Source organism: Alternaria hordeiaustralica, assembly GCF_023758085.1.
Source record: "Alternaria hordeiaustralica strain BMP 2776 chromosome Unknown scaffold_24, whole genome shotgun sequence".
Classification (NCBI taxonomy): domain Eukaryota; kingdom Fungi; phylum Ascomycota; class Dothideomycetes; order Pleosporales; family Pleosporaceae; genus Alternaria; species Alternaria hordeiaustralica.
Genome location: NW_026056796.1, coordinates 51,029 through 76,656, shown reverse-complemented (window position 1 = coordinate 76,656; position 25,628 = coordinate 51,029). Strand labels below are relative to the sequence as shown.

Genomic DNA, 25,628 nt, shown 5'->3' with positions numbered 1-25,628 from the left:
CGAACGTCATCATCGATGCATCCACTTCTAGCTGCGCGAATCCGTGGTTGTAGATACAGTGAGTATGTCGGCCAGCGTAGTCTTTGGATTGCGGTAGACGTCGGCCTCAAGGAAGTCCCTTGCAATTTGCTCCTACCGCAGAGTCAGCCAACATTACGACCTGCCTAGCTTCACATACCGCTTCTTCAAGCTCTGCGGCTTCGTCCTCCGGCATCTGACAGCACGCAGCTACGAGGTCTTCGCCGCGAACAGAGAGGAGGATGAGGTTCTCCGCACGTTGTATAATCTCTGGAGGGACGCCGTTCATGGCGGCGCAGCTTTGGTCCTGTCAGTAAAGACAGATCAGGAGGAAGTCATCGACTTACCAGGTACCAAAGCTTGAGGTGCTTCGACCTTCGCGAAAGCTACGCGCTGTTAGCATACCCTATTTCTTGCTGTTGTAGTATACTTACTTGTAGAGATATGTTATCTGCTCGTTGACTTCCGACGCTTCGGCATCGATGCGTACTTCCATGTGCCCGAATGCAAGAGCGGGTCTCGGCTTAAGCAGGTTCATTTCGAAGATCTCTGGTACGCATGAGCAGCTGACGAATGGATGATCGATTACCACGCACCATGGAAATGCGTAGCACCAATGACCTTCGGTCGCTCAGATCCCAGACTCAGCAAGTACTCCATGACTGCGCATGCCAGACCAGCGCCATCACTAGATTCAGTTCCCTTGCCGAACTCATCGATGATGAGCAAGCTGCGACGCGTTGCCAAGCTCAGTGCAAGGGATATCTGCTGCAGATCTATCATGAAAGCGCTCTGGACACGAGACACCGTCTCGCGCGTCGTGACTCTGGAGAGAATCTTGTCCGTTAGCCCAATCTTTGCGCTATCTGCCGGGACGAAGCATCCGACATGGGCCATATATACGATGAGCGCGACCTGCTTCAGGTACACGCTTTTGCCTGAGTAGTTGGGCCCGGTCAATACAAGCATGCTTGCGCTGTCTTTGTGCGCGTAGGTATGGCGACTTGCAGAGCTCGTAATCGGTTGGGTACCGGTACCATAGCTATCATCGACGTCTTCCTCAGAAGCTCCATCGCCCTCCCCGCCTCTTAGAGTCGTGTCGTTCGCGACGAAAGATGATACTGTGAGCTCTTGCAGGATATGGCTATACTGAAGTCAGTGGCTACATGCCGCATCCAGATGACCCGACTCACCGGCCTCCCTTGATACGTATGACATTGTCCTGGGTCATTCGAGGGCGACAAAGCTTGTAGATCTTCGCGCCTTGTGCTAATGCAAGAAGGCTGTCAAGCTCTCCACATACGTCCGAACAAGATGTCAACAGCTCTTCATATTGCAGCAGATACTGCGCGAGCTCGTGGCTAATCTCGATTTCGCGATCTGAGATGATGCCGTACACGTCACCAAAGTGATCATCCATCTCTCGGGTTTCGCTGTTCTTGAAGTAGACCTGCTCTTCAGTGGCAAACATCCTCTCCCAAGGACTGTCGAAGGTGCCTTGGTAGACGGCGTCTCCACTTAGTTCATTGACGGGAGTGGTGCAGAGGAACCCGATTTGCGGAAAGTAGATGACGTTCAGGGTGGCGCCTAGTTTGATCAGTATGTGACGTGGTGTAACTTCGGAGTAGCAATTTCCAGCATTATCAGGAGCGTATCGACGTACGAATGTCAGAGGGCATCTTCTCAGACAGCTTCCGCGCTACTCGGTTGAGAAAGTCGTCAAGACTGTCTAGAGTCCTTTTCATCTGGTCCAGCTCGTCGTCAACACCTGGCATGATGACAGTCCGGCCTTCTTCTGCAGAACTAGCCAAGTCAATGGTCTCACTGATCTTCCTTCCGATCTGGGCCAGGTGATAACCTTCAAACTTCTCGAACACCTGCAAATGTCAGTCGCAATATCAGGAACCGCAGCAGGCTATTTGTGTGGCCTCGCGGTGATTGACAGGCTGGCGGTTAGCAGTACCTTATTCCTGATAGACAAGGTCTCGCCGCCTAGAACATCCTGTAATGTGTCTTTGATCTTGAGCGCATGGAATGCAAACTATCACAATCAGCCTGATGACGTACGATGGAGGGTTTGCGCGACGTACCGCTCTGATAGATGTCCATATGCTCTTGGAGAAGCCTCCGCCTGCTTTTGTTGAGCCGCCCACACCCTTTCTCAGGTTGACCATTATGGCACGCATGTTGCTGATGTTCTTCAAATTCTGCACGAGTGCTTGTAGAGCGGGATCGTTATCTGGACGAACGAAAACCCCTATCGTGCTTAGCCTCTCGTTGATGATATCGATGTTGAGACTAGGGCGCAGGAACTGTTGCCGAAGCAGGAACCTTCCTTGTGGTGTTCGCGCGAGATGGTGGAAGAGCCCATACACGGAGAGCCCTTCCTTCTCGCCAGAGCTGGCTTTGGTCGGCCCTTTGTTGTGCGAGTGCGGATGCGATTCGGCACCCATGATCTGTAACGAGTGAAGCGTATCCGCGTTGATGAACATCGTCTCTCGAAGACTGAACATCTCCAGTGTTGTGATACGGAACATGAGGTAAGCTGAGCGATCGCCAGGCAGGTACGCCGCAGCGCGTCGGCGTTGAAGATACGATATGAGTGCTCCGGCGCAGCCGACCTATGCAGTATTAGCGACGTGTGCTTCCCACAGGAAGCGCAAGAATACCGTTGAACGACTGTCGAGGTCAATCCAACCCGCGAGCCGGAGCAGTTGCCCTTGCTGACCTAATGTGCCCTCTTCATCCAGATGGTTCATTGATGCAAGCTCTCCTGGGATGTTGAAACTGACACGAGTGCCGCTCTCGTCCCCCAGGCGAAGGCTGACAAGTTTTCCCTTTGCAGCATCGTAAGAGAACTCATTGGGTGGTCTCACTTCTAGCAGGAATGGAAGGCGAAACTGGTCGTTGTCGCTACTTGCGCAGTCGCTCCTGGCTTCTGGATCGAATCGGTCGATGACTTTGTCGTCAATCTTCGTCGATACTAGAATCACGGTGGGCTCGATGAATGTTCTCACTGCGCCTTGGTTAACATAGGGTCCAGGCATCGAGTTACAAGAACCCACGGGAGTCAATGACATCAACGTCGCCGCATTGTATATCTTCCATGAAGTACAGCTTCTCGTCTCTTGCGACGTAATAGCAACATCCTACTGTACCACGTGGTGTCATATCAACGGCCATAATGACCTCGATCAATGTGTCGTCGTTTTCTTCGGCATTGCGACTCTCGGAAGGTGTGTTTACTGAAGTATCCGGAAACGGTCCTCGATCAACGTCTCTACGCGACCTACTCGGCCCTGCAGGCACGCTTGAAGCAGAGCGCGTGGACGATGCATGCGAATTGCTAGTGGAGGTAGGTGTGCGGCGGTTCTGACTACTGCGATTTCCGCGCGAGGTAGCACTGCTGCGACTACCCCGATTCCGGTATGAAGAGTTACGCGCCATCGCGGGAATCGAGAACGATGACTTTGGTGGGACTGAGTGTTGGTGAGGTGAGAGGATACTACGCTGTGTGGGTTGAGATGAAAGAGGAAGTCGCGCATGGCAGCTTACGCGACGCGTGCCTGCCGCGGGATACTGAATCAAAGAAGAGAATCTCGTGCATTGGTGCAATCTACAGAGAGGAAATGTTCTACCTACAAACGCCGTTGATGCTACATTATGTACATTCAGTAATACAGTTTACAGTCTGTTATACAATCATATCTTCGTTAGTCATACTATTTCATGCGGCAGCAACGGTGAGACCGGTGCCTTCCGCGTTAATGGCGACCTTGGCCGTGTCTCCGCTGCGAATCTCTCCACGGATTATTCTATCCGCCAGGCTATTGCCGATCTCACGTGCAATGAGCCTGTTCAGCGGCCGAGCACCGAACTTCGGATCGTATCCTCTATCGCATAGCCACTGCTTGGCTTCGTCTGGACATTGTAGTACAATCCTACGGTCGTCCAGCCGCTGCTGCAGTTCCTTGAGACGGATGTCCACAATATCCCTGAGCGCTTCGCGTGACAGACGGCGGAAGATGATGAATTCGTCTAGACGATTGAGGAACTCCGGTGGATATGTGGCGGACACAACATCCATCACGGCGCTGCGCACTGCGGGGGAGATTTCACTAGATTCCTTTCCGGCCGAGTCCAGCACGTCGTCACCAACGATGATATCAGCACCCAAGTTCGATGTCATGACGATGATGGTGTTGCGGAAGTCGACCTTGTGTCCTTGGGCGTCTGTTAGGAAGCCTTCGTCAAGTACCTGCAGAAGAAGCGTCGAAATGTCCTTGTGAGCTTTCTCCCACTCATCGAACAAGAGAACCGCGTAGGGCTTTCGTCGGACAGCTTCGGTAAGCTGACCAGCGTCCTCGTACCCAACATAGCCTGCAGGTGAACCAATGAGGCGGGAAACCGTGTGCTTCTCACTGAACTCGCTCATGTCGAATCGAATGACAGCCTGGGGAGTGCTGAACAGGTACTCCGCCAGCCTCTTGCAGACTTCGGTCTTTCCTACACCAGTCGGTCCCAACATCATGAAGGAAGCGATGGGCCTGTTCTCGCCGGACAAGCCAGCTCTCTGCAGACGAATGGCGTTTGCAACGGACTTCAATGCTTCATCTTGGCCCTTGACGTATTGCCGTAGGGTGTCTTCCATGTGTATAAGCTTCTCACTCTCGCCCGAGTTGAGTTTGGAGAGCGGGATGCCGGTGGTGCGTGAAACCACGGATGCGATGTCGTCAGCAGTGACAGAGTCGTGTAGCAAGGAGCCCTGTCGGTTGGCGCCTGCGGTGACCTCCTCGTCTCTTGGGAGCTTCTGCTCCAACTCGGGGATCCTGCTGTACTGCAGCTCACCGGCTTTGGCAAAGTTCCCCTCTCGGCGAGCTTGTTCGAGCTCGAGCTTTGCCCTTTCAAGGTTCTCCTGCGCGTTCTTAATCTCGTCAAGCTCAGCTCGCTCCTTCTCCCATTTCTCGGTCAAGCCCTTGACTTCTTCTTGCTTTTGTTTCAAAGACTCCTCGAGGCGTTCACGTCGCTCTTTGCTGGCAATGTCTGTCTCCTTCCGCAGCGATTCCAGCTCGATTTGTATGGTCATGATTTGACGGTCTAGTTCTTGAATGGCATCGGGTTTGCTCTCTTGCTGGAGGCGCAGGGCACTCGCGGCTTCGTCTACCAAATCGATGGCCTTGTCGGGAAGGAAGCGGTCGGTGATGTATCGGTTGCTGTACGCAGCGGCGGCGACTAGGGCGTTGTCGGTAATGCGGACACCATGGTGGACCTCGTATCGCTCCTTGATACCGCGCAATATCGAAATGGTGTCTTGTACGGTCGGCTCGCCAACTAGGATTGGCTGGAATCGTCTGGCAAGCGCCGCATCCTTCTCGATTTGTCGGTACTCGTTGAGTGTTGTCGCACCGCAGAGCTGTAGCTCCCCGCGGCTAAGAGCGGGCTTAAGCAGGTTGCTGGCATCGATGCTGCCCTCTGCCTTTCCCAGGCCTAACAACGTGTGTAGCTCATCGACGAATAGTATGACACCCTTCTTCGCCTCTTCGACCTCCTTCAAGACGCTCTTGAGGCGCTCTTCGAAATCTCCGCGGAACTTTGCGCCGGCGATAAGTGATCCGAGGTCAAGAGATATGACGCGCTTGTCTTTGATCGACTCGGGCACGTCACCTTTGACGATTCGCTGGGCTAGGCCCTCAAGGATGGCAGTCTTTCCTGTTCCCGCAGAGCCGATCAGGACTGGGTTGTTCTTCGTTCGTCTCGACAGAATCTGTATGGTGCGCTGGATTTCGCCATCTCGTCCGATGACAGGATCTAGCTTGCCATCACGGGCTCGTTCCGTAAGATCCACACCATATTGTTCCAACGCAGGCTTTTCCGGCTCGCCACCCAGGTTCATGCGATGGGTTCCACCTGGAGGGTGTGGTCGGCCTCCGTTGGTGGCATAGCTTCGAGACGTTATGAGCGGTCTAAGGAGCTTCTGTTGTTGAGGCAATCGTATGGCGGAAGCGTTGAGGAATGACGGCGAGGTACGGGTAGGAAGTGATCGTGAGTTGGAGGGGGAGGCGATGCGCCTCGCGGCTATGCGTGCTCTACTGGTCAGCATGACGATGTCGGAGTCAAAAAGCAAGCAACAGTCAATTCGGAGAATATGGAGATGGTATCATTATATTCGTGATGGATGGCGGGAGCACAGGCTTCGGCGAAGATGCGCGGTGGTTCGATAGATTTCTACGCGTCTATGAGTAAACACTCCAGGCTTCCAGCATCCACAACCGATACTAGTGGAAGCCGAGTGCGCAAACGAGAATGTGTTCGTGTGGGTATTATATGCAAGATCTAGATGCACAAAGATTGGCACGAGTATGACTTGGTTGACTCTTCGTGTTCGTGACTGTCGCGGGCAGGGAGGGGCACGTGCTAGCGCCAAGGCTAGCGCGTTTTTCTCAGTGCAATTTCCTCCAGCCTCCATCAAAAACTGCAGCCGTCCCTCTTTCTCTCAACACAACACCTTCGATTCTCCCATACCATACTCGCAACCACATCTGCAACTATGGGTTTCACCGATCTCGTTTCCGAAGCAGGCCTGACTCTCCTGAACAACTATGTCAAGACCCGCAGCTACATTGTTGGGTAAGTTCCTACCCCGCCATACAACTCCCTCCGCTTTGTACCCTCCCTGCATTGCGTCGCACTCCCCAAGTTTTCATGATGAGAACAATTGGTCCGTGTTAATGAGGCGGCTTAAGACCCCGCTATCTGAATACAAAACCACGCGCTTGTCGCAACTCTGATCTATCTTCCCTCCTTCTGCCTCTTATCCAGACACCATGAAGGAGTCATTGGCTAACATGCCCCAGCTACTCCCCATCGCAGGCCGATGTAAAGGTCTACCAGCAAATCAAGCAGATCCCCGCGCCTGAGAAGTACCCATACGCATGGCGCTGGTACAACCACATGCTCACCTTCGAGGGCGAGTTCGACTCCCTTCCTGGTGACCCAACCAAGGACTTCACCGCCTACGGCCCCGAGTCCTCCGAGCTCACCCTCAACCCCGCCAAGGCACCTGAGAAGGAGGCTGAGGACGACGATGACGAGGTCGACCTGTTCGGCAGTGACGACGAGGAGGAGGACGCCGAGGCTGCCAGGATCAAGGAGGAGCGTCTGGCCGAGTACAACAAGAAGAAGGCCGGCAAGGTCAAGCCTGCTGCCAAGTCTATCGTCACTATGGACGTTAAGCCATGGGGTATGTGTCTTCCCATATTTGTCAATGGGCTTGTATGCTAACTTTTTCCAGATGACGAGACAAACATGGACGAGCTCAAGGCGAACGTTCTTTCCATCGAGAAGGAGGGTCTCGTCTGGGGTGCCTCCCAGCTTGTTGCTGTCGGTTTCGGTATCAAGAAGCTCCAGATCAACTTGGTCGTCGAGGACGACAAGGTCTCGCTCGACGAGCTCCAGCAACAGATCGAAGAGTTCGAGGACCACGTCCAGTCCACCGACATCGTTGCCATGCAGAAGTTGTAGATGCTTCTTGTTGGCGCGCCCTTTTTATGACCTTTTGATGAAGACTATGCATGATCATGACGGACGGTTTCACGTCTTTATGAGCAGTTGCTAGACGAATACCAAAAATCACGACATGGTAGAGATACCACCTCCCACTGCGGGACAACAACGCATCTTGTCTTATATGCACTTGTGACTTGATGTATCACATAGGACAGGCGTGGACGTGGTAACAGTAAGCCTAATGACCGCGCGGCTGGTATAAGTACTGCCCAAGTCGAGTAGTAACGGTAAGTGGGCTAGTGCAACGACACGTCCTAGCATTTGGGCCGCGACGCGGAGAATGGTGGGCTGCCAAACGTAGACATCAGCGACTGCTACGTTGAATGCATAATATCGATGGAGAAGGTCCGGCGCGAGAGTATGCCCCCTATATATATAGGTTGAAGGGGAGGCTTGGCTCGCTGCTTTCTTAGTCATGGTCGATGTGCTTTCGGGGGTTCCACGGTGCCATGATGGCTAACCATCCATCAACACCAACCACACAACGCGCTCCAAACGCCGCGATCAGCACCATCAGTCTGTAGGATTCCCAACAGTTGAGGATATAAAGTAGCATAGGATTTATACGAAACATTGACAACATCCCTTATGACTCGCAAGACTCGCATGTTCCGCTCTAGCGAATAACAATGTCTCTTTCGTCGGTGCATTTTTATATCCCCGATGCTCGCGCTCTGGGATCAACATTGTTGTGGAGTTCGGCGCGGAGGAACGGACATTCAACATAGTATACTGACCGCTAAACATGTGCGAAGAATGGAGTATGTATAGCATCGGGTCGCAGTATCCGTTGTTGCACCGGACTCACTGTAATCATATCGGACGACAAAGAATCGGTACACGCAGAAGATGACACAGCGAGATGCTAGCCCAGACAGCTTCGCACATGTCCAGGCCGGAGTTCTAGAGAGAGACAACGAGAAGGACGGTGGTGTACTGTGTACAGGATCTTCTTCAAGCACAGCGGCCACTTCGACCTCACGTACCTCCCCATCCCAAACAAATCCTCAGACCGACGTCGAAGCCCTCCGACACGATGCCTCGTCCTTGAACCGCGTTCACACGTCAAAGAGCCAGCATTCGCAAACAGTCGGCGACGGCGCCCGTGGTGGCCTCGGTGTCTTCCGCAGCAGGTCTACGCGTTCTCGCCCTTTACCAGCTTTCGGCGCAGGAAAACCGTACCCTCCTCCTCTAGGCAACCAGGAAGACTATGTCGTCGAGTTCGATGGGGAAGACGACCCGTTGCATGCGCAGAATTGGGCGTTGGGGAAGAAGTTGTTTACTGCGCTTATGCTGGTACGTTGGATCGTCCGGAAACAGGACGCATTAGCCTTCAGTTGATGGATATAAACTGACGTTGTGTGCTATAATTCCAGGGCTTCACGACAGTCACAGCGTCATTCGCTAGTTCGATATTCAGTACTGCGACGAGAGCTATCGAGCTACAGTTCAACGTCGGCTATGTGGTCGCTACGCTGGGCACATCGTTGTACATCCTAGGCTTTGCGACGGGACCCGTCCTTTGGGCACCTTTCTCAGAACTCAAGGGACGGAGGCTCCCGCTTGTGGTGGCATCGTTTGGCTTCTCGGTCTTCAACATTGCGTGTGCGACGGCGAAAGACTTGCAGACCATCTTGATCTGTAGGTTCTTCGCGGGGTTCTTTGGCGCGTGTCCAATTACCGTGAGTACTTGTGCGAGATCCTGGTCGTTCAAACAGAGATGCTAATATGGACATAGATTGTCGCCGCAGTCTTCGCAGACATGTTCGCCAATAGAACGCGCGGAATAGCAATCTGCCTATTCAGCGTAATGGTCTTTACAGGTCCCTTCCTCGCTCCTTTCATCGGCGGCTTCATAGTCATGTCGAATTCCTGGCGATGGACTCAGTACCTTGTGTGAGCACTTCCCCCCTCCCTCCTCCCTCCTCCCTCCTTTCTGAAAGGAACGTGTATACTAACCATCCCATCACAGCTCCTTCATGGGTTTCGCCTCCTTCACCCTCATGCTCCTCTTCCTCGACGAATCCTACCCACCCATCATCCTCGTCGCCAAAGCCGCTGAACTCCGTCGCCGCACAAAGAACTGGGGCATACACGCCAAGCAAGAAGAGATCGAAGTCGATTTCCGCGAACTCATCGAGAAGAACTTTTCGAGGCCGCTTCGGATGCTGGTTACAGAGCGTATCGTGCTGCTGCTCAGTATCTACATCGCCTTCATCTACGGATTGCTGTATCTCTTTCTCACAGCATATCCGATCGTATTCCAGGGCGTCCATGGTATGAACCCGGGTGTGGGTGGTCTGCCGTTCTTTGGGATGATCATCGGGGAGTTGTTCGCTGGCGTGTTTATCTTTGCGAGGCAGCCGGGGTACCAGAAGAAGCTCGCTGCTAACAACAACGTCCCGATTCCTGAGTGGCGGTTACCGGAGGTTATCGTGGGTGGTGTCGCCTTTGCGGGAGGCTTGTTCTGGTTTGGATGGACTGGGTATCGCGCGGATATCCATTGGATTGTGCCTACGTGCTCTGGTCTGCTAATTGGATTTGGCATCATGAGTATCTTTTTGCAGTCGTTCAACTATATCATCGACGCCTATCTCATGGTAAGAAGAACCCGGGCCTCCACATATCCAAGTTCGTGCTGACATGTCATCTAGTTTGCCGCTTCGGCGATCGCAGCGAATACGTTCCTTCGTAGCATATGGGGGGCAGCGTTTCCTCTCTTCGCGAAAGAGATGTTCGAGGGTATGGGCGTTGAATGGGCTTCCACTTTACTAGGCTGTTTCGCTGCTGCCATGATACCTGTGCCAATTTGGTTTTACTACCAAGGTGCGAAAATTAGGGGGAGGAGCGCGTATGCGCCGACAAGTAAGCCGGCGTCCGCGCCTTCGGAGGAATGAGGTGGACGAGACGGGCGACGGATGCATGAGCATTGCTAGACCATTTGCACCACCGTATGCAACTCAGCGATAGCCAATTTGTACAAGCATTCGCGACCTTGATGAACGTTGTATATCAAAAAATGAAGAATTGGCCGACAAAGTTGAGATCCCCAAAACCGCCTCCACGCTACGCGCCACGCCGGCGGATGGTCGCGGGCCCTTCCTGCACGCGCACCTCTCCCCTGCGCAAGCGCCCTCGCACCTAAAATCACCTCTCAACTCCACTTGTCTCTCACCACGCATCCCAACGTCCTCCCAACGCATGACCCACCACCATCGTCCATCCATGGAATATCCTACCCCGCATCTCTAACTGGCCCAGCACCTGTCGCAGATTGCGCGCTTACGCCACAGATGTCAACGGGCAAAGATCGGCTATTGGCCGGCAGTGCCGCCTTGTTTCACGCTGTCGATCTTTTTACCCCTGGGATGGTGGATAGTTATGGGAAAGGCGCATTCGCCTACATGCCTTAAATTAGATGGGAGATGCGATGGAAGGAGGGACCCTGGTAGGGTATGATGACATTGTGTGAGGCTGTGCTGAGGTTCTTGCTTTCTGTTACTTTCACTTTCGGTCTCGGACTCTTGTTACTTTCCTGGTGAACTTGCGCGGCGAGTCGAGACTCTTTCTTTAACGGCATCTGTTTGTTGCGCGTATTTGCGACTTTGCGACTTGGACTTGGACTTTGCGACAACACAACACAACTCCGCGCATGCTGGCCTGACGCGCTTACACTCCCTCGACACCACCACAACCACTCGGACAGAGAAGAGCAAGACGTCACCATGGCGTTCAACTGTTCCACCGTCCCCGAGACGACAAATACCGACGCGGGAGTAGCAGGCGCAGGCGTACGTCCACCCGCCCCAATCCGACTCTCTCCCCCCAACTAACTCCAAACCTCACAGACCCTCCTCTCCTTCATAATAACCAACATCCTCTCCATCCTTCTATCCGCTACCATCATCCTGCTCGGCCTGCGAAAATCCACCTCAGCTCCCATCTCGCGAAAGCTCCTCCAATCCTTCTCCGACCAACAGATTCTAACGGGTATCGGCATCCAATCGGTTGGGCTAGCAAAGATGAAAACGATGGTGCCATACCACTTCTTTATCATCTGGCTCCTCTCTTTGCTATCTACCGCCACAAATCTCGCTACGTTACTCGCGCTCGTGAACGATTTCAAGAGGGACTGGGTGCTGCGGTGGATTAGACAGATACTCATGTTAGTGAACATGTTCCTGGGCATTTTGAGCGGGGTGTTCATTCTGCAGACGGTCATGAAAGATATGGAGCCCAGACTACCCATTGCATGTGTCTGGGAGGTGGAAAGCAAAGGAACAAGCGGAAATGCAGCGCTTTCCATTGCAGGCACCATCGCCGTAATCGCAGGCCAAGTCATTACCTTCGGCTTCGCAACATGGTACCTCCACAACCGATCGAATCCCAAATGGCTCAAGACCGTCCAAGTCGTCGGTCTCTTCGCTTGTCTCGCCATGGGCGTCGGCGCTACCGTGCGCGTGGTTCTGGAATCCCAGGCTTTCGGCCATCCACCTGAGTCTGTTCATCTCGTTGGACCGAGTGAAGGGAATTGGAGCTTCGGTCAATTGTTACCGTTGCTGTTGTTGGCGCTGCCGGTTATTAGCACGATTGAGATCGCTAGGGGCGAGGAGCTCAAGCCGAGGAGTCGGGTGGATGATGATAGTGTGCCGCTGTTTGCGGGCGGGAATGATATGGAGTTTCAGCCTAATCAGCTGGCGGGGAGTGCGACGAGTTTGTTTAGGAAGTAGAAGGAGCGGAGCTGAGCTTTCCTGGCGTTCTGGGCCGCGTAAATTTTGTATAGATACCCTGCAACTGAGATTCACGATTTCAAAGCTCTGCTATTCCTTTATGTGCTGCATTATTTATAAGTGCGAAAGCAAGTAAGCAGAAGTTTGTTGTTATATCCTGCGTCGTACCTGCGATGATGTACACGTTTGACTAGTTATCGATTGGTTACCAAAGAACCCCACAACCAAGATACCAGATACTTCCTAGCGCATTCTATGGATTTATACAAGAGGACCTCGCTCGCACTTCTAATTAGCACATAACACCCCATCATGACTTTCTTCGCGCCCCAACTCCAAATCGTCTCCGACCTCCACTTGGAGACCCCCATGAACAACCCACAATACTCACACATCAACCTCAAGGTCGCCGGCAGCGCACTACTTCTACTTGGAGACATAGGCCTAGTCCGACACGAAGGCCTCTTCACATTCCTCCGCAATCTCCTCGACCAAAACCGGGGATGCCGCATATTCTACATCCTCGGCAACCACGAAGCGTACCAAACAACTCTTGAGCATGCCGTCGGAAGCATGCGAGACTTGGAAGATACCGCAAAACAAGATTACGGCGGTCGCTTCCGTCTCCTCTTCCGCGACCGCTACGATCTCAATGAGAAAGTAACAATCCTAGGCTGCACGCTCTGGAGCGAGATCCAGCCTGAGCAAGCCGCTGAAGTCGGATCTAGAATGACAGACTACAATGAAGAGCGCGGAATACAGGACTGGACGCCGGAGAAAAGCTGCACAGAGCATGCGCGTGATCTGGAGTGGCTGAACGCTCAAGTCAATCAGATTGAAGCGGAAGAACCGCATCGAAGCGTCATCATCGCGACACATCACTGCCCCACCATCGACCCTCGCGCGACTGATCCAAGACATAGCTCTAGCACGATGAACTCTGGTTTCGTGTCTGATTTGTCCCAAGAGACGTGCTGGACGTCACCAGCTGTGAAAGTGTGGGCGTTTGGTCATACACATTACAGTTGTGCGTTTCGGGATGAAGGGACGGATACGTTGGTTGTGTCGAATCAGAAGGGTTATGGGGGGATAGCGGGAAGTGGCGGAAAGGGAAGGGCGGTTAAGACGGTTGTTGTTGAGCAGAGGGGGGATAGGTGGGAGGTTTTGGATGGGGGTCAAGTGTTGAAGCAGAAGAAAGAGAGGAAGGATGACGAAGGCGAGTCTGTCATGGTAACGGCGACGTCAAACGAAACGGGGGATACGGGTATCGTATCACGCGACTACGTTAAGCCAAAGACAGGACTATTCAGTCAAGCAGGCAAGCGAGTAAAAGCACTATTCCAACAAGCGCACTCCAAGTAGATTCGCATAGTAAGCTATGTATGAAAAGACTATCTCTTCATGCAACACATTACAACATTACCGATATGACCCTGCAAACGCTTAGATATGACAAACCAACCCCATGTAGACCCTCCAACCTAATCACCCCTGACACCTTTGATAACACCCAGAACGCCAGCGTCAGCTCTCAAACCACGCAAGATAAGGACGCACCCTTCCATACAACCAACGCCTCCGTAAGAAAAGAAAAACTCCGCTGTCCATCCCTGCGCCACGCCTGATATGCTGATTGCCATTACCGCATCCATTCAACATCCATCTACCGCCTGACCTCAAAATCGCGAAACGTAACCTTCTGATCGGTAACATCACTCCCACTATCACAGCCATCCCTCGGACTAACACTCGGCGTCGCATTCCCATCCGTCAGCGCAAAGATACCCATAACCGTGCCCGTAAAATCCCTCGCACTCAACATCCTAGTATCCACCACATCGACCTGGTTCCACCGCCTATCCCTTTCCGGGTCGCGGAACTCGAGTGCATACCGCTCTTCTGCGGCTATGATGCGTAGGTCGACGGCGGTGGAAGAGCGGGAAATGGGTTCGGGGTAGGAGGCAGTGTATTCGTAGTCTTTGGATGCGTCGACGAAGTGGACGTGGATGAGGCGGGTGGAGAGGCAGACGGAGATGCTGGCGTGGCGGAGGGGGTCTTTGTAGATGGTTAGGCCGCCGATGGCGTTGGAGTGGGTGGCTTCGTTGTCGAGGAGGACGGTGGCTGTTGCGATGGTTGTTATGCTTCGTTGGCGGCGGGCGAGTAGGGCTAGGGGTGCTGATGCGGCGGAGAGGCTTGAGGTGGTGGGTGTGAGGGTTATTGAGGAAGCTTTCTTGTAGGGTCGTCGTAGAGGCTTGTGCAGGTATACGTCTTCAATGTGAGGTTTGAGTTGTCGGACGTTCTTGAGCAACTGTGCAGCGGCGAAACCCATCTGCACTGTGCGCGGTGTGCTGAACGACATCTGTGGCTGCTCTATCGTGGGCCATTCATCCTGCGGCCACTCGACTGTTGTGAGAAAGGTCTCGCGACCCATCGGTGCTGACTCCTGGTCTCCACGCACACCTAAGACTGCAGCCCACCATTCACCATTCACATCTTGAAAGATCTCACCGTGACCAATGTTCTGCACATATTCGTTCGTGCCATCTGCAGTCAGCACAGGGTTATGCGGACATTGCTCATACGGGCCCCATATATCTCTCGAGCGTGCTATTGATAGCATGTGATGTGCGAACGTTCTGCCTTGTGCTACAAGTAAGTAATACCAGCCATCCTTTTTGTAGATGTGGGGGCCTTCGGCATCGCCATCTGGAAAGGCACCCAAGATCTCTCGGGTCTCAGATAAAGGTTGTCCGGTATTCACATCGATCTCAAACTGCTTGATCGTGCAAGTAGGCTCCCTTAGGCGATTCATCATCCATGAGCCTTGAATGTAGGCGCGATTATCGTCATCGAAATAGAGAGAAGGGTAAATGCCGTGGAACTCAAAGGGTATCGCATCGCTCCAAACATCGGACCAGATGTCTCTTGTGTGAATTAAGAAATTGTCTGTTCGCCAGTTGTTGCTTTCGGGATAGCAGTTGGTACAGACGATGTAAAAGACGCCGTCGTGATAACGAATTGTGGGTGCGAATAGGCCTCCGGATGCTACCATGACATTGCCGTCGTTAAGCGGCATGGCGGTTGTGACAGCATTGCTCAAGTCGAGTTGTGAGGATCTATTGATTGCGTTTCCTAGAACGCTTCAGCCGATGCCCACATCTTTGCAGTATGCGCACAGAAACGAACCAATGTGTTTCCAGTCTTGCAGATTTGTTGATGCATATATCGGAATACCTGGGAACAGATGAAAAGAAGAAGTTGCGAGATAGTAGATTCCGTTCACAAGGACGACAGATGGATCAGGAGCGAAGCCAGGTATGATGGGATTCCGGAACATGCTTCAGGCTTTCAGCGTGCACAGTGAGACAGCGAGACAGCGATCGAGAGGTTTGCAAAGTTCGGAGGATGACGCGACGTCGACTGAGTCGCGTCGAGCGGTTCCGATCGGAGAGAATTACCAATTGCGGGCTTGATAGCAAAGTGGATTCGGTGTTCGGTGTCGGGTTGGATTGCTACTGCCTTAAGATGGAATCCCACTCTGTCGTGCTGTATTACTCCATGGAGAAATCTGCGTCCCGTGTTTTGCGCCTCCGTTTCACCACGGAGAAATATGGAGCGCTATACCAGAAGCGTAACGGAGTCGTTCGCTCCACCGCCCATTCGGCTGTAATCCGCGAGCCACAATCCCCGGCAGTTGACAAATCGTGAGTAGCGCGTATGCATGATTTGGGGGTCGCCATTTCGCCGTGGAGGAATTCTAGGCTACCTCGAACGCTGATGCGAGTGCAGACGAGTAGGTGGCTCCGCGACGCGAGTATAAGTATTGCGACTGCAACGACGTTTCCATGTAGTTCTAGCGCATTATTCAGGTTGCGAGCGATTTTTTTCTCTGGCTTTTCGTTACCACACTGATGATGCTTAATGTTGGAGGGATCGGATGAGGCGACTGCCCACGACAAAAGCGCACCAATACGGACCAGGGATCACAAACGTTATCATGAAAGCCTAGGTCTTCGCGATCTTGGGCAGCGAAAGCGAACGTTGGCTTGGTAGATGTTTCTTCGGGTTTCTCTCGGATCGGTGGGTCGACTATTTCGGGACGGATGTTTTCTCATCTTCCCGCTTCCGATCAACTATGGTTTGGAGCTTGTTTTGGTCGGCAGCATCATCCCTATTCCCGCATCCTTGGATCATTCGAATCGAACGACAGCTAACGGTGCCGTTGAGATAAGCGCATGCGATCGGGAAGTACCGAATGCTGCGATAAGTGTCGGTATCCTCATTGCTGCATTTGACGATGACTGTATCGCAGACAAGATCGGTCGTCTCAAGGTAGACATTCTTGGTCGTTTGCATTATATTGCTGGACTCTTCGTCCGGGTCCTCGACAGCGCCAGTGTGTTGCTTTCATGAGAAAAGCTCATCGACCCACTGGATACGGCCTTGGTGAGTCGCGCGCTTCCGTACGTGTCGCGGAAATCATATCCGACAAACTGCGGGGTATGTGTTTGACTTGGTGGTGGATTAATTGGCCTTGTTTCGTAGGTTGGGCGACAACACCACTCCTGCTAGGATGCCATGATCGTTGCCGGCCAATGGTCTTGCGTACACGCCGGCTATGGTGAATCATACATTAGAAGTGACTGGGGATGTCGCGTGCCCGCCCTTGCTCAACTACCGCCCCCAGTGCTGATGGCCACCACAGGCACGTTACACCTTCCCGAGTCTCATGTATAGCTGAGGTTTCACGGACAGCATGCGAAAGCCATGACGGCTCTTTGTAAGTTCAACGGGCGAAATTACGAGTTTGTACCATTGCACAAGAAGTGGCAATACAAAAGGAGGGCATGATACGATCCGAGGGTGCGTCGTACATCGAACGCTTCGAAAGCGTGAATTTGCGCTGTACACTGATAGTACGTCTTGAGTACACTGGCGAGTAGTCTAAAAGCCGCGATTATGGTCGAGCTCCTGGGAGACGCGGGAATCCAGTCTCGACAGCACATCCAAGAGGGTGAGGAACAATGACTTCGCGCGTTCCTTCAGGGATGTGTTATCGGTCTCTTGTACAATGTTGAGTAGAGTCGCGCCCATGCGTCGAATCATTTGCACCTGCGATGTTGTCAGTGATACTGCTTGGATAAACATAAAAATAAACCTACGCAAGGCTCTCCATTTACTTGAAGGGACTCGAAGGATGCTTCTGATAGTATGCGGACCATGTCACTGGCGACATCGATCTTTCTCAACGCAATCCCGTATGCCCGGCCAGGAACGCCTAAGTGCTCAGCTACTCCGCCATCGTAGAATCTTTGGAGCAGCACTAGCTTCAGACAGTAGTAGGTGACGCATAGATTTACTCTTTGAATGTCAAAGGCCCGTTGAATCCTGGCCATGGTTGCTGGATCAGATGTATTCGTGGTGTCCGGCACCTTGACATCAAATCGGAAGTGATCGATCATGCCGATGAACTCGAGGTAGTCGGTGATGACTATCGTGTGTTGAGGGCCAACCAACGCAGAGCCATCCGTTATGCCTTCGTTCCAAACATCCAGAGTGTCGAACTTGACGATTATGTCGGATGCTTTCGTCCATAGGTCTTGGCAAAGATCGAATCCCTGGCTGACCATGCTCTCTATATCGAGAGCGTTTGGAGTGGTCGAGTAGTCCAGCAAAGGCGCATCGGATGACGGACGGCGCCAGTAAGATGTGGTGATTTTAGCTCCTACACAAAGGCGATGAAGCGATATTGGACGACTGATCAGGATGGATGCGGACCTGTCGACAGCATGAATCTGCCAGAAGATGTTCTTCAACAGATGTTCCTCCACTGGGTCAAGATTCTGGAATGAAGATTCTTCGTAGAGCCGCATTTCTTGTGTCAGGCGTATGGCTTCCCCTAGTACGTGCCAGCCTAACCTCGTCTTTCCAATAGCACGCAAGGCGTTGGCATGGTAGAATCTCGTCACCAGAGCGGTATAGTCGGGCTGCTCGATATCTTCAAGATTTATGTCAAGTCAGCCAAAGTCTTCGTTCAGAACGCTGAGAACGTTTCACAAACCGTAATCTTGATGTAGCTTCAGCGTCTCCCGTGAGGCTGTAAGGAATTGACGTCCAATCTCTTCCCGCATCGGGAAAACGGACGCAGGTAGCATGAGAGCCGTGCACGCACAAATTGCTGTCAGGAGTGTGCGGTTACGTGATGACACAATATCTCCAGAATCGAGCCCTGGTGATTGCGATGCTGATGAGGGATTGAGAACGCCGTGGGCTCCATCACCTTCCAAGAGGGGGACCATGGCGCGAACGGACGGTTCGTGAACAGTGGGTGCTATAGGAAAGAGGTAATGCATATACAAGGTGATCAACTGATCCGCAATGATATGGGGTGCAAGCCCCGTCTGTAGTTGCACGTAAGGTGAGGACTGTGAGCGTCTCGCGGCATTCGAAGAAGCGCCTCTTGACATGCTTGTCGGGGTCTGCACTTGGATTATGGGATTGCCAGAGCGGACATCGCGTTGGTTGGCCTGAATAGCTGCAGCTGACATCGATCCATGATCAGAAATTCTGAAGGTCGGTTGCGTGGTCGCATCTCGTTTGCGCTTTGGTCCTCTCTTCTGAGGTGCTATTGTGTAGACACACTCCAATCGAGAGATATGGCAATTTGAACATGGTGTAGATATTGCATCGCACTACTAGTGTTAGCGAAGTTTCTAGATGTGCCTTCTTCCGGTTGCATGTGCGTTTAATGTCTCACCCTGACTTTGCGACGTTTGCAGGCATCGCAGGCTCTTTTAGTGACAGGTGCGTTCGACCTGGCGGTGTCATCAGGCACATTCACATCGCCATATGAAGCGTCTGGAAGTTCGTCTAGAGATGTCATCGGATGTGTTGTGGCTCCTGAAGACTATAAGGTGCAGGCTGGATGGTCGCAGGGGTAAATCTCCGTGGAGAAATGAGGATGGGGAAATTCAAGATCTTCCGGGGTCGGCGAAACTCCGACGGTAGGCCATGTTGAGCGATAGCGCCCCCACCCCTGCGCATGACGTCGCGACGCTGTTCATGCATCGCGACTTGCTGAAGTCCTTTTGCTGTCGCGGATGTCGTCAAGCATGAGTTGAAAGCGATGAGAGACGTATTGAGATCGACTCAGTGAAGTCGTAGGGGACGCCAGTTCCACAATTCTCTCTTCCTTACGCCCAGCCTCCCGAGCAGCGCAACATGTCATCTCATGGTGCTCGTGCGGGCGCGATGCAACTCTTCCAAGGTTGTATCGATCTCCTAAATGAAGGATAACGCTGATAGAATAACTCCACGGAGTGTTCGTAGAATGGTTTGATCTGATCTGTAGGTATTGAGGGTTTTGCAAAGGTCAAAGCAGAAGTTGCTAAAAGAAGAACGTGTTGATGCGCTGCTGACCTAGCTTTCTCTTCGTTTTCCTTTACTCGTCATGGATTGCGACAGTGATTAAATGATATCAAGTCCAATCAGATTTCGGCAATGACATGATGAGGACGACGTAGGTATGGTGAAGCTTAAGGTAGCTCAGCTGTCGTTGAGCCAATCATCGTCGACCAGTGACTTACCGAAGATTTCGACGCCAGCATATGGAAGGGCCTCTAGGCCTGCAATTGTTTCCAAATGCTATACAAAGTTGCAATAGTTGCGAACATTCACAAATATTGCGAACAATGGCAACTCCATGGATAGCTAGCATCATCTTATCACGGCACGTTGTCTATTCAACACCGAGCGTGCCCGCCTCCACACGCCGAGGCGACGTTCTAGACACGACGAAGCAAAACGAAGGATCTTCCAGCAGGACATTTGTCTTTTCTGACTTGCTTCGTAACAACCACGACTTGACTGTTACAGCTGTTACTCAAGTGACTTATGCATGGAGCTGATGTCTTGGGACAGGGCCGCATAATTCGTGACGCCATCAACCGTTGTGCATCGAGTCTGTGCCTTACGATACCCATACTATACTCCTTGCTCAAGGATGCAGGTCGAGGCAAATGAATTGGTACTGCTGGAAGGTCCAACCTCTTGTTCGGTAGCCGTTAGACTTGAAGCAAGATTGATGCTTGTTAGATCCTACTTTCCCGAAGGAACGTGGTACGCGTACCCGTGCCACAATTTGATGCGCCGACCACACAGTAAACCGGGGGGACGACTGGATCGAGAGTCTCGTATTTTTTGGTGGCGTGAAGAGGAGGGGCAACAGCGCGCGATGAGTACGTGCAGTGGATGATGAAACATGATGCCAAAGTACAATCACCAGAACAGCATTCCTTCCGATGAACAATAGGCCAGTGAACGGTAGCATCGAATGTAACGTGTTCCACCCAAGACGTTTCCAGATAGTATCATCGACTGTGTGCCGGTCTCTTCGCTCTCCGATTTCGACGCCACAGAACCCAACCTCGAGCCTCCCTCTTGTTGATACCAGTGCTCCCCATGCCCTTGTCCGGGTTGAGGTCTGGATTTCGACAGCCGATCGTGTTGGATAGGATCATGCGCTCATAGCCGCACTGCAGGTCGCTTAATAGTGACATGCTCTAGCCTCGGAATTTTGCCGTCATCGTACAGGGTGAGCCTTCTACTCAGGGATGTAGTGCGTGTTTCAGCCGTCAGTATGAATGCAGTTGAATATGCAAAGCGATTTGAAGTCGGGGTCCGCCGGGTTTCTGCGCTACACGACCTATCTCGGTATTGCATGCTTGGGAAGTGTTCTTAAACAGAAGTGGGTATTTCGCATATGGTAAGAGGCACTGTAGATTGCGATACCTTCCAGGTCGTTCGGCGCATATCTGCCATTGAGATAGGGGAAGAACGATGGGGACGGCTAATGCCCGGCACGCTATGCTGGTTTGATCGCTAGCGCGGGCGGCTAGTGGCGTGCCGTTCCCGAGCCTGCCCAGGTGCCAAGTGGAGTTCACACTTTCACCCACGTCTGCGCCCCAACACAGCTCAATACCTGTCGCTATGCAGGCTCTGGCCCCCCATCTTCTGGGAAATTCACATTTGCCGACTTGTTCCTTTTCGCGTTAGAGCGTCATCGATGCCTCTACTATCACTGCATCGCCCATACTGCAGCCTTGACGCGACTGTGTGGCTCACGCCTTGGCTTTCTTTTATTATGCCCGAGGCTGAGCGTGCCTGAGGGAGCACCAGTCTGCGACGCCTCGCTGAGTACTATTTCTCGACAACGTGGTCGCACAAGATCAGTAGCCTGAAAACTAGGGTGTCACGAGGCGGGCAGCTGCGGAGTGCACAGGCGAGTGTTGGTTGATGATCGGCCCGCCATACCTCAGCGTCGGCCAGACAGTTCTTCCCGATACACCTGCGCGAACCGAGGAATCTGATGGGTCTACGGGTTTCAAGATCATGTTCAGTCAAAGAGTGCCCTGGTTTATTTGCAGCATGCAACCGTTATCCCAGGCTATGTCAATCGCCATCCAGCCAAGTTGAAGGTAGAGTTCTACCTGTCCTACGTGGATCCAGCCCTAAACTATACCGAATGCTGCTTAACACGCTATTGTGTATTTGTACATCGGGTATCTTACCGACACGTCACCAGATCAAGCATGCGAGGCTTGGTTCGCACCGTAACAAAATCGATTAGCGTTGTTCTTTTCGTGCAGCAGAGCCGAACTAGGTAGGTCATCTAGGAAAACCCCACGCGTCCATTGTGTCAGTCACGTAGGGAGAGACCGTCCGCAGATAATTCGCAGGGGTCGATGACTGGGAGGCCTGGCGCCGCGACCCTGAACCAATGTTGCTGCAAGACAGGAAGACCTCCCCGAACAGGTGGAACGTTGAGACCTTCGTGGAGGGTCAATCTATCCAATGCGGTCAACTCATCTGCCCGCGACCGCAGCCTCAGGTCACCGAGCCTCATCGAATACCGACTGTGTGGCACGGTATCTATTGTCATAGCCACCTCTGCACAGGGGATAGCTTTGAGCATGCGATTGCTTCACCATTGGAGAGCCACTACCACAAGATGCGCACGACTCGCTTCTCTGGCATCTTGGTGCACACACAGTTCAATGTTCCTCGGGAGGATTTTCAAACAGAATTGGCGCGCAACAACAACGCATATTTGGTTTGCGCGCTGCCCGGTATACGCTAGGCTCGATGAAGCATGTATGTTCGCCTGTAAGCCTTCAGCCCCCATGTTTCCATTCAAGGCACTTCCGGCGCGATGGGTGCATTATTCCCTGTTCATGCAGAGCCAAGCATCAGCTCGACGCCTAGCCTAGCAGCCACCTGCATCGCGGATACGCCTACAATGGAGTGGATCCAACCACCATCGTTCTTACATCAAACCTGGTTCAGACTGGAGCTATCTGATCGCCCATCATTCTATATAACATGTGCTTCTCCATGTCTACTTCCGCACTCCATCCCACGTTCACAACATCACACAACACAATGTTTCAGCCTTCGACTCAAGCTCTCGCACCGTGCCCACCACAATCACCTCCTACCGAAGACATGGTCGTTGGGCCAGGAATCACCTTCTTATCGACTGGTTCGCATGGGGAACAAAAGCCTCGCAAGATGAGAGCTTCCTGTGACGCTTGCTCTCGTGCTAAGGTACGCGATCTACCCTTTCATCGAATTGGCAACAGTTCCTAACCCCGATGTAAAGGTCAAGTGCGACAAAGTCAGACCAATATGTCACCGATGCGGCACCATGAGTATCTGTTGCAACTACTCACCCTCCATGAGGTATGTCAGCTTTGTGTCCAGCCCAGCATTCGAGCTTACGCGTTTACAGACTTGGAAAGCCACGCAAGAACAGGAATCTTGACGGTTCCATCAAGCGCGAGATCTCACCAGCGGGCTCTTACGTCCCTCTTGGAGCTAGAATGGATCTACTTCCACGCGCCGCATTATACAAGTATGAAAGCTCTCCAGAACCGACAGATCCCTTTTACTTCGGTCCCCGTACTCCAGAGTACCACTATCAAGACGCATTTATCGGCGAGACGTTCAGTAGTAGTCACTCTTCCGTGGGCTCCGAAGGTGTCAACTCGCGTGTCAACGCCTGGCCAAACGATGAACAGATGATGTATACAAACAGCACAGAGATGTTTGCTCCAGTACCACAGTATGCTCCGCCATCCACGGCTTTCCATGGACACGTTCACGTTCGATCGACTAGCATTTCTAGTCAGCCTGACATGGTCACATCGCTGGAGCGAACTCGGACCCCAGCAGCTATCAGCCATCAGTTTCTCGGCATGCCTGTCTCGCATGATACACAGCAGGAAAAGATCATGGCTTCTCCACCGCCCATGGCATCGGCGCCTTTACCGACACCACCCGATTCCAACATTTTCCTGAGGCATGACTGTACTCAGTTCGCGTTCCAAATTCTTTGCAGCTTGTATGTCCCACCTGAGAACCAGTCTACTGCTGGTGACGTCAGTTCGCTCGACGGTCTCCCCGCTTCAGGGTCTGTACTCCCAACCAACATAGCCGCCGTCGACAACCTTTACACACTCTTGAACTGCGATTGCTCATCGAATCCCCACTTCTCAACTACAGTCAACCTGGCTATTATGAAGATACTTTCCTGGTATCAAGCGATGGCAGGTGGAGATCTGCAAGGCGATAGCTATTCCATCGAAACGTACATGAAGACACTGTCGTACCAGCAGAATTTGCGCGGTACCTTGGACTCTGAGCACGAGCAGGTCTATCAAACCAACCTCATCCTTGCCGAGCTCTGCAGAATCGAGAAGCTTGTCGACAAGTTCTCCGAGCGCTATTGCAACGTTGTCAACACAGCCGAGACAGGCATTGATTGCGGTGTGTATGTGGCTATGGAGGCCTCGCTTCGAACCCGCGTCCGCGATACTTTCAAGACAACCATGTCGGTCGCTCCGGAGAACGTCAAGCGTCAGATGGCATCACGAACACAGGGCCGTCTGCGTGTCCACACAGTGTAGCTTTCGCCCATTCGCCCTTGAAGAGCTTCTTTTCCTTGTCTAAAGCTGCACGATACTCCCGCTTCAGTGGGTATGAGCGACGCCCACCTTCCTCTAGCTGCGTCAACTTGAAGCATACGTTTACTTCCGTCCGCTCATTCCACAACCTGTATATACCCCCAATTGCCAACTTACAGATCAATTTCGGACGATACAACGCAGCAAGTGTACTCTACCATCACCGCAATCTCATTGGTGCAGTTGTAATATATTACTTATCATGAACCGTATCTCCATATTCAGTACAGAGAAGTACAACTAACCCAACTTGGCTATCTATATCCAATTCTAGCTACCTTATTTCTGCGTCTCGCTTCTTCACACCCGATTCAACTGTTCTCTACCTCGTATGATTCCAAGCACCCTACCAAGCGAGCTTGCCTCCGTTACCGGGACACAGAGTCCAGAAGCACGTCGTCTTTTCGACACCAACCTCAAGCGCAGATCCTTTACGAATCTGTACGCTATAGTGTCACGACTGCAGCAAAACGTGCCGCAATGCAGCATTACCGCTATTGTGCGTATGCCATTGGCAGCAAAACGCCCCCAACGTCCAGGAATCGGGCAGATTGGTTGCATGTCGCTTGCGAGAGCTTTATCCATAGGCCGGGCCCGCCTTCGAAGTATGCGCATGGGATCAAAACAGGCTATGCTGACTGCTCAGGTTTGTGAATTACTGGGCCAGGCGCTTGAAATGACAAGGTAAGTTTCCGCTCGCACTTCGCCAGATCGAATAGAGGACGATCAAGGGAATGATACGCCGTCATGGTTATGGAGGTCGAATCGCCAAAGATGCGATTGGCGATGGGTAGCCCACGTTACGAGCGTGCGTACCGATGGCTGGAGAGTAAGTTCTGAGACTCGTCAAATCAGCCAGTCAGTCGCCCTGATGCCGAACAGCTATCACCACCATCTCGAAGAAATTGCCCCCCGCCTCCTTTCACAAAACATCACCAGGCCCTCCTCATTGCGATGTCGCTACATGCCAACACATGCCACGAACGATACCTGTCCGCGCTCCTCGCCGAACATCGTCGTGTCTCGCCGAACACCCGCTCCCAACTACAGCTTCTGCAGGATGCGTGGGAGTTTACGCGCCACATACGCACACTAATCATAGCCGAGCATAGCCTTACTGGATACTCACATGCTTTCGCCATTAGGGAAGGCGGGGAAGTGTGGAAGTGTGCGGATCGCAGGATAGCAAGGATTAGCGGGGCCGTTCCTGTACCCGGCAGTGTGTAGCGCTGACACATTTGCAGGGCGGTCTAGTGCTGAGGCAGGTCAGCTGTTCAACAGTCCATCTTGC

The 25,628-nt window shown here is 52.6% G+C and overlaps 9 protein-coding genes across 9 annotated transcripts; 5 read left to right on the top strand and 4 right to left on the bottom strand.

Annotated features, from left to right (window-relative positions):
- Window positions 1-27: 27 nt before the first annotated feature.
- On the bottom strand, window positions 28-3,065 carry J4E84_008833 (uncharacterized protein; the record flags this gene model as incomplete). The annotated part of the gene is made up of 10 exons (XM_049391402.1): window positions 28-132; window positions 179-317; window positions 366-404; window positions 453-567; window positions 615-1,162; window positions 1,212-1,605; window positions 1,682-1,895; window positions 1,982-2,059; window positions 2,109-2,639; window positions 2,688-3,065. The coding sequence occupies 10 exons, from the start codon at window positions 3,063-3,065 to the stop codon at window positions 28-30; spliced, it is 2,541 nt and encodes an 846-aa protein (XP_049240806.1).
- Window positions 3,066-3,745: 680 nt separating this feature from the next.
- HSP78 (chaperone ATPase hsp78) lies at window positions 3,746-6,118 on the bottom strand (the record flags this gene model as incomplete). Its single annotated transcript, XM_049391401.1, has 1 exon — window positions 3,746-6,118. The coding sequence occupies one exon, from the start codon at window positions 6,116-6,118 to the stop codon at window positions 3,746-3,748; it is 2,373 nt and encodes a 790-aa protein (XP_049240805.1).
- A 447-nt stretch (window positions 6,119-6,565) lies between these two features.
- J4E84_008831 (uncharacterized protein) lies at window positions 6,566-7,539 on the top strand (the record flags this gene model as incomplete). Its single annotated transcript, XM_049391400.1, has 3 exons — window positions 6,566-6,645; window positions 6,873-7,258; window positions 7,310-7,539. 3 exons carry the CDS (start codon window positions 6,566-6,568, stop codon window positions 7,537-7,539), a joined length of 696 nt encoding a protein of 231 aa, XP_049240804.1.
- An 894-nt stretch (window positions 7,540-8,433) lies between these two features.
- Window positions 8,434-10,481, top strand: J4E84_008830 (uncharacterized protein; the record flags this gene model as incomplete). The annotated part of the gene is made up of 5 exons (XM_049391399.1): window positions 8,434-8,880; window positions 8,961-9,266; window positions 9,323-9,471; window positions 9,557-10,184; window positions 10,239-10,481. The coding sequence occupies 5 exons, from the start codon at window positions 8,434-8,436 to the stop codon at window positions 10,479-10,481; spliced, it is 1,773 nt and encodes a 590-aa protein (XP_049240803.1).
- Window positions 10,482-11,309: 828 nt separating this feature from the next.
- Window positions 11,310-12,314, top strand: J4E84_008829 (uncharacterized protein; the record flags this gene model as incomplete). The annotated part of the gene is made up of 2 exons (XM_049391398.1): window positions 11,310-11,375; window positions 11,433-12,314. The coding sequence occupies 2 exons, from the start codon at window positions 11,310-11,312 to the stop codon at window positions 12,312-12,314; spliced, it is 948 nt and encodes a 315-aa protein (XP_049240802.1).
- Window positions 12,315-12,626: 312 nt separating this feature from the next.
- J4E84_008828 (uncharacterized protein) lies at window positions 12,627-13,676 on the top strand (the record flags this gene model as incomplete). The annotated part of the gene is made up of 1 exon (XM_049391397.1): window positions 12,627-13,676. The coding sequence occupies one exon, from the start codon at window positions 12,627-12,629 to the stop codon at window positions 13,674-13,676; it is 1,050 nt and encodes a 349-aa protein (XP_049240801.1).
- A 301-nt stretch (window positions 13,677-13,977) lies between these two features.
- Window positions 13,978-15,390, bottom strand: J4E84_008827 (uncharacterized protein; the record flags this gene model as incomplete). The annotated part of the gene is made up of 1 exon (XM_049391396.1): window positions 13,978-15,390. One exon carries the CDS (start codon window positions 15,388-15,390, stop codon window positions 13,978-13,980), a length of 1,413 nt encoding a protein of 470 aa, XP_049240800.1.
- Window positions 15,391-17,258: 1,868 nt separating this feature from the next.
- Window positions 17,259-18,187, bottom strand: J4E84_008826 (uncharacterized protein; the record flags this gene model as incomplete). The annotated part of the gene is made up of 2 exons (XM_049391395.1): window positions 17,259-17,426; window positions 17,477-18,187. The coding sequence occupies 2 exons, from the start codon at window positions 18,185-18,187 to the stop codon at window positions 17,259-17,261; spliced, it is 879 nt and encodes a 292-aa protein (XP_049240799.1).
- A 4,862-nt stretch (window positions 18,188-23,049) lies between these two features.
- On the top strand, window positions 23,050-24,280 carry J4E84_008825 (uncharacterized protein; the record flags this gene model as incomplete). Its single annotated transcript, XM_049391394.1, has 2 exons — window positions 23,050-23,054; window positions 23,104-24,280. 2 exons carry the CDS (start codon window positions 23,050-23,052, stop codon window positions 24,278-24,280), a joined length of 1,182 nt encoding a protein of 393 aa, XP_049240798.1.
- Window positions 24,281-25,628: the final 1,348 nt, after the last annotated feature.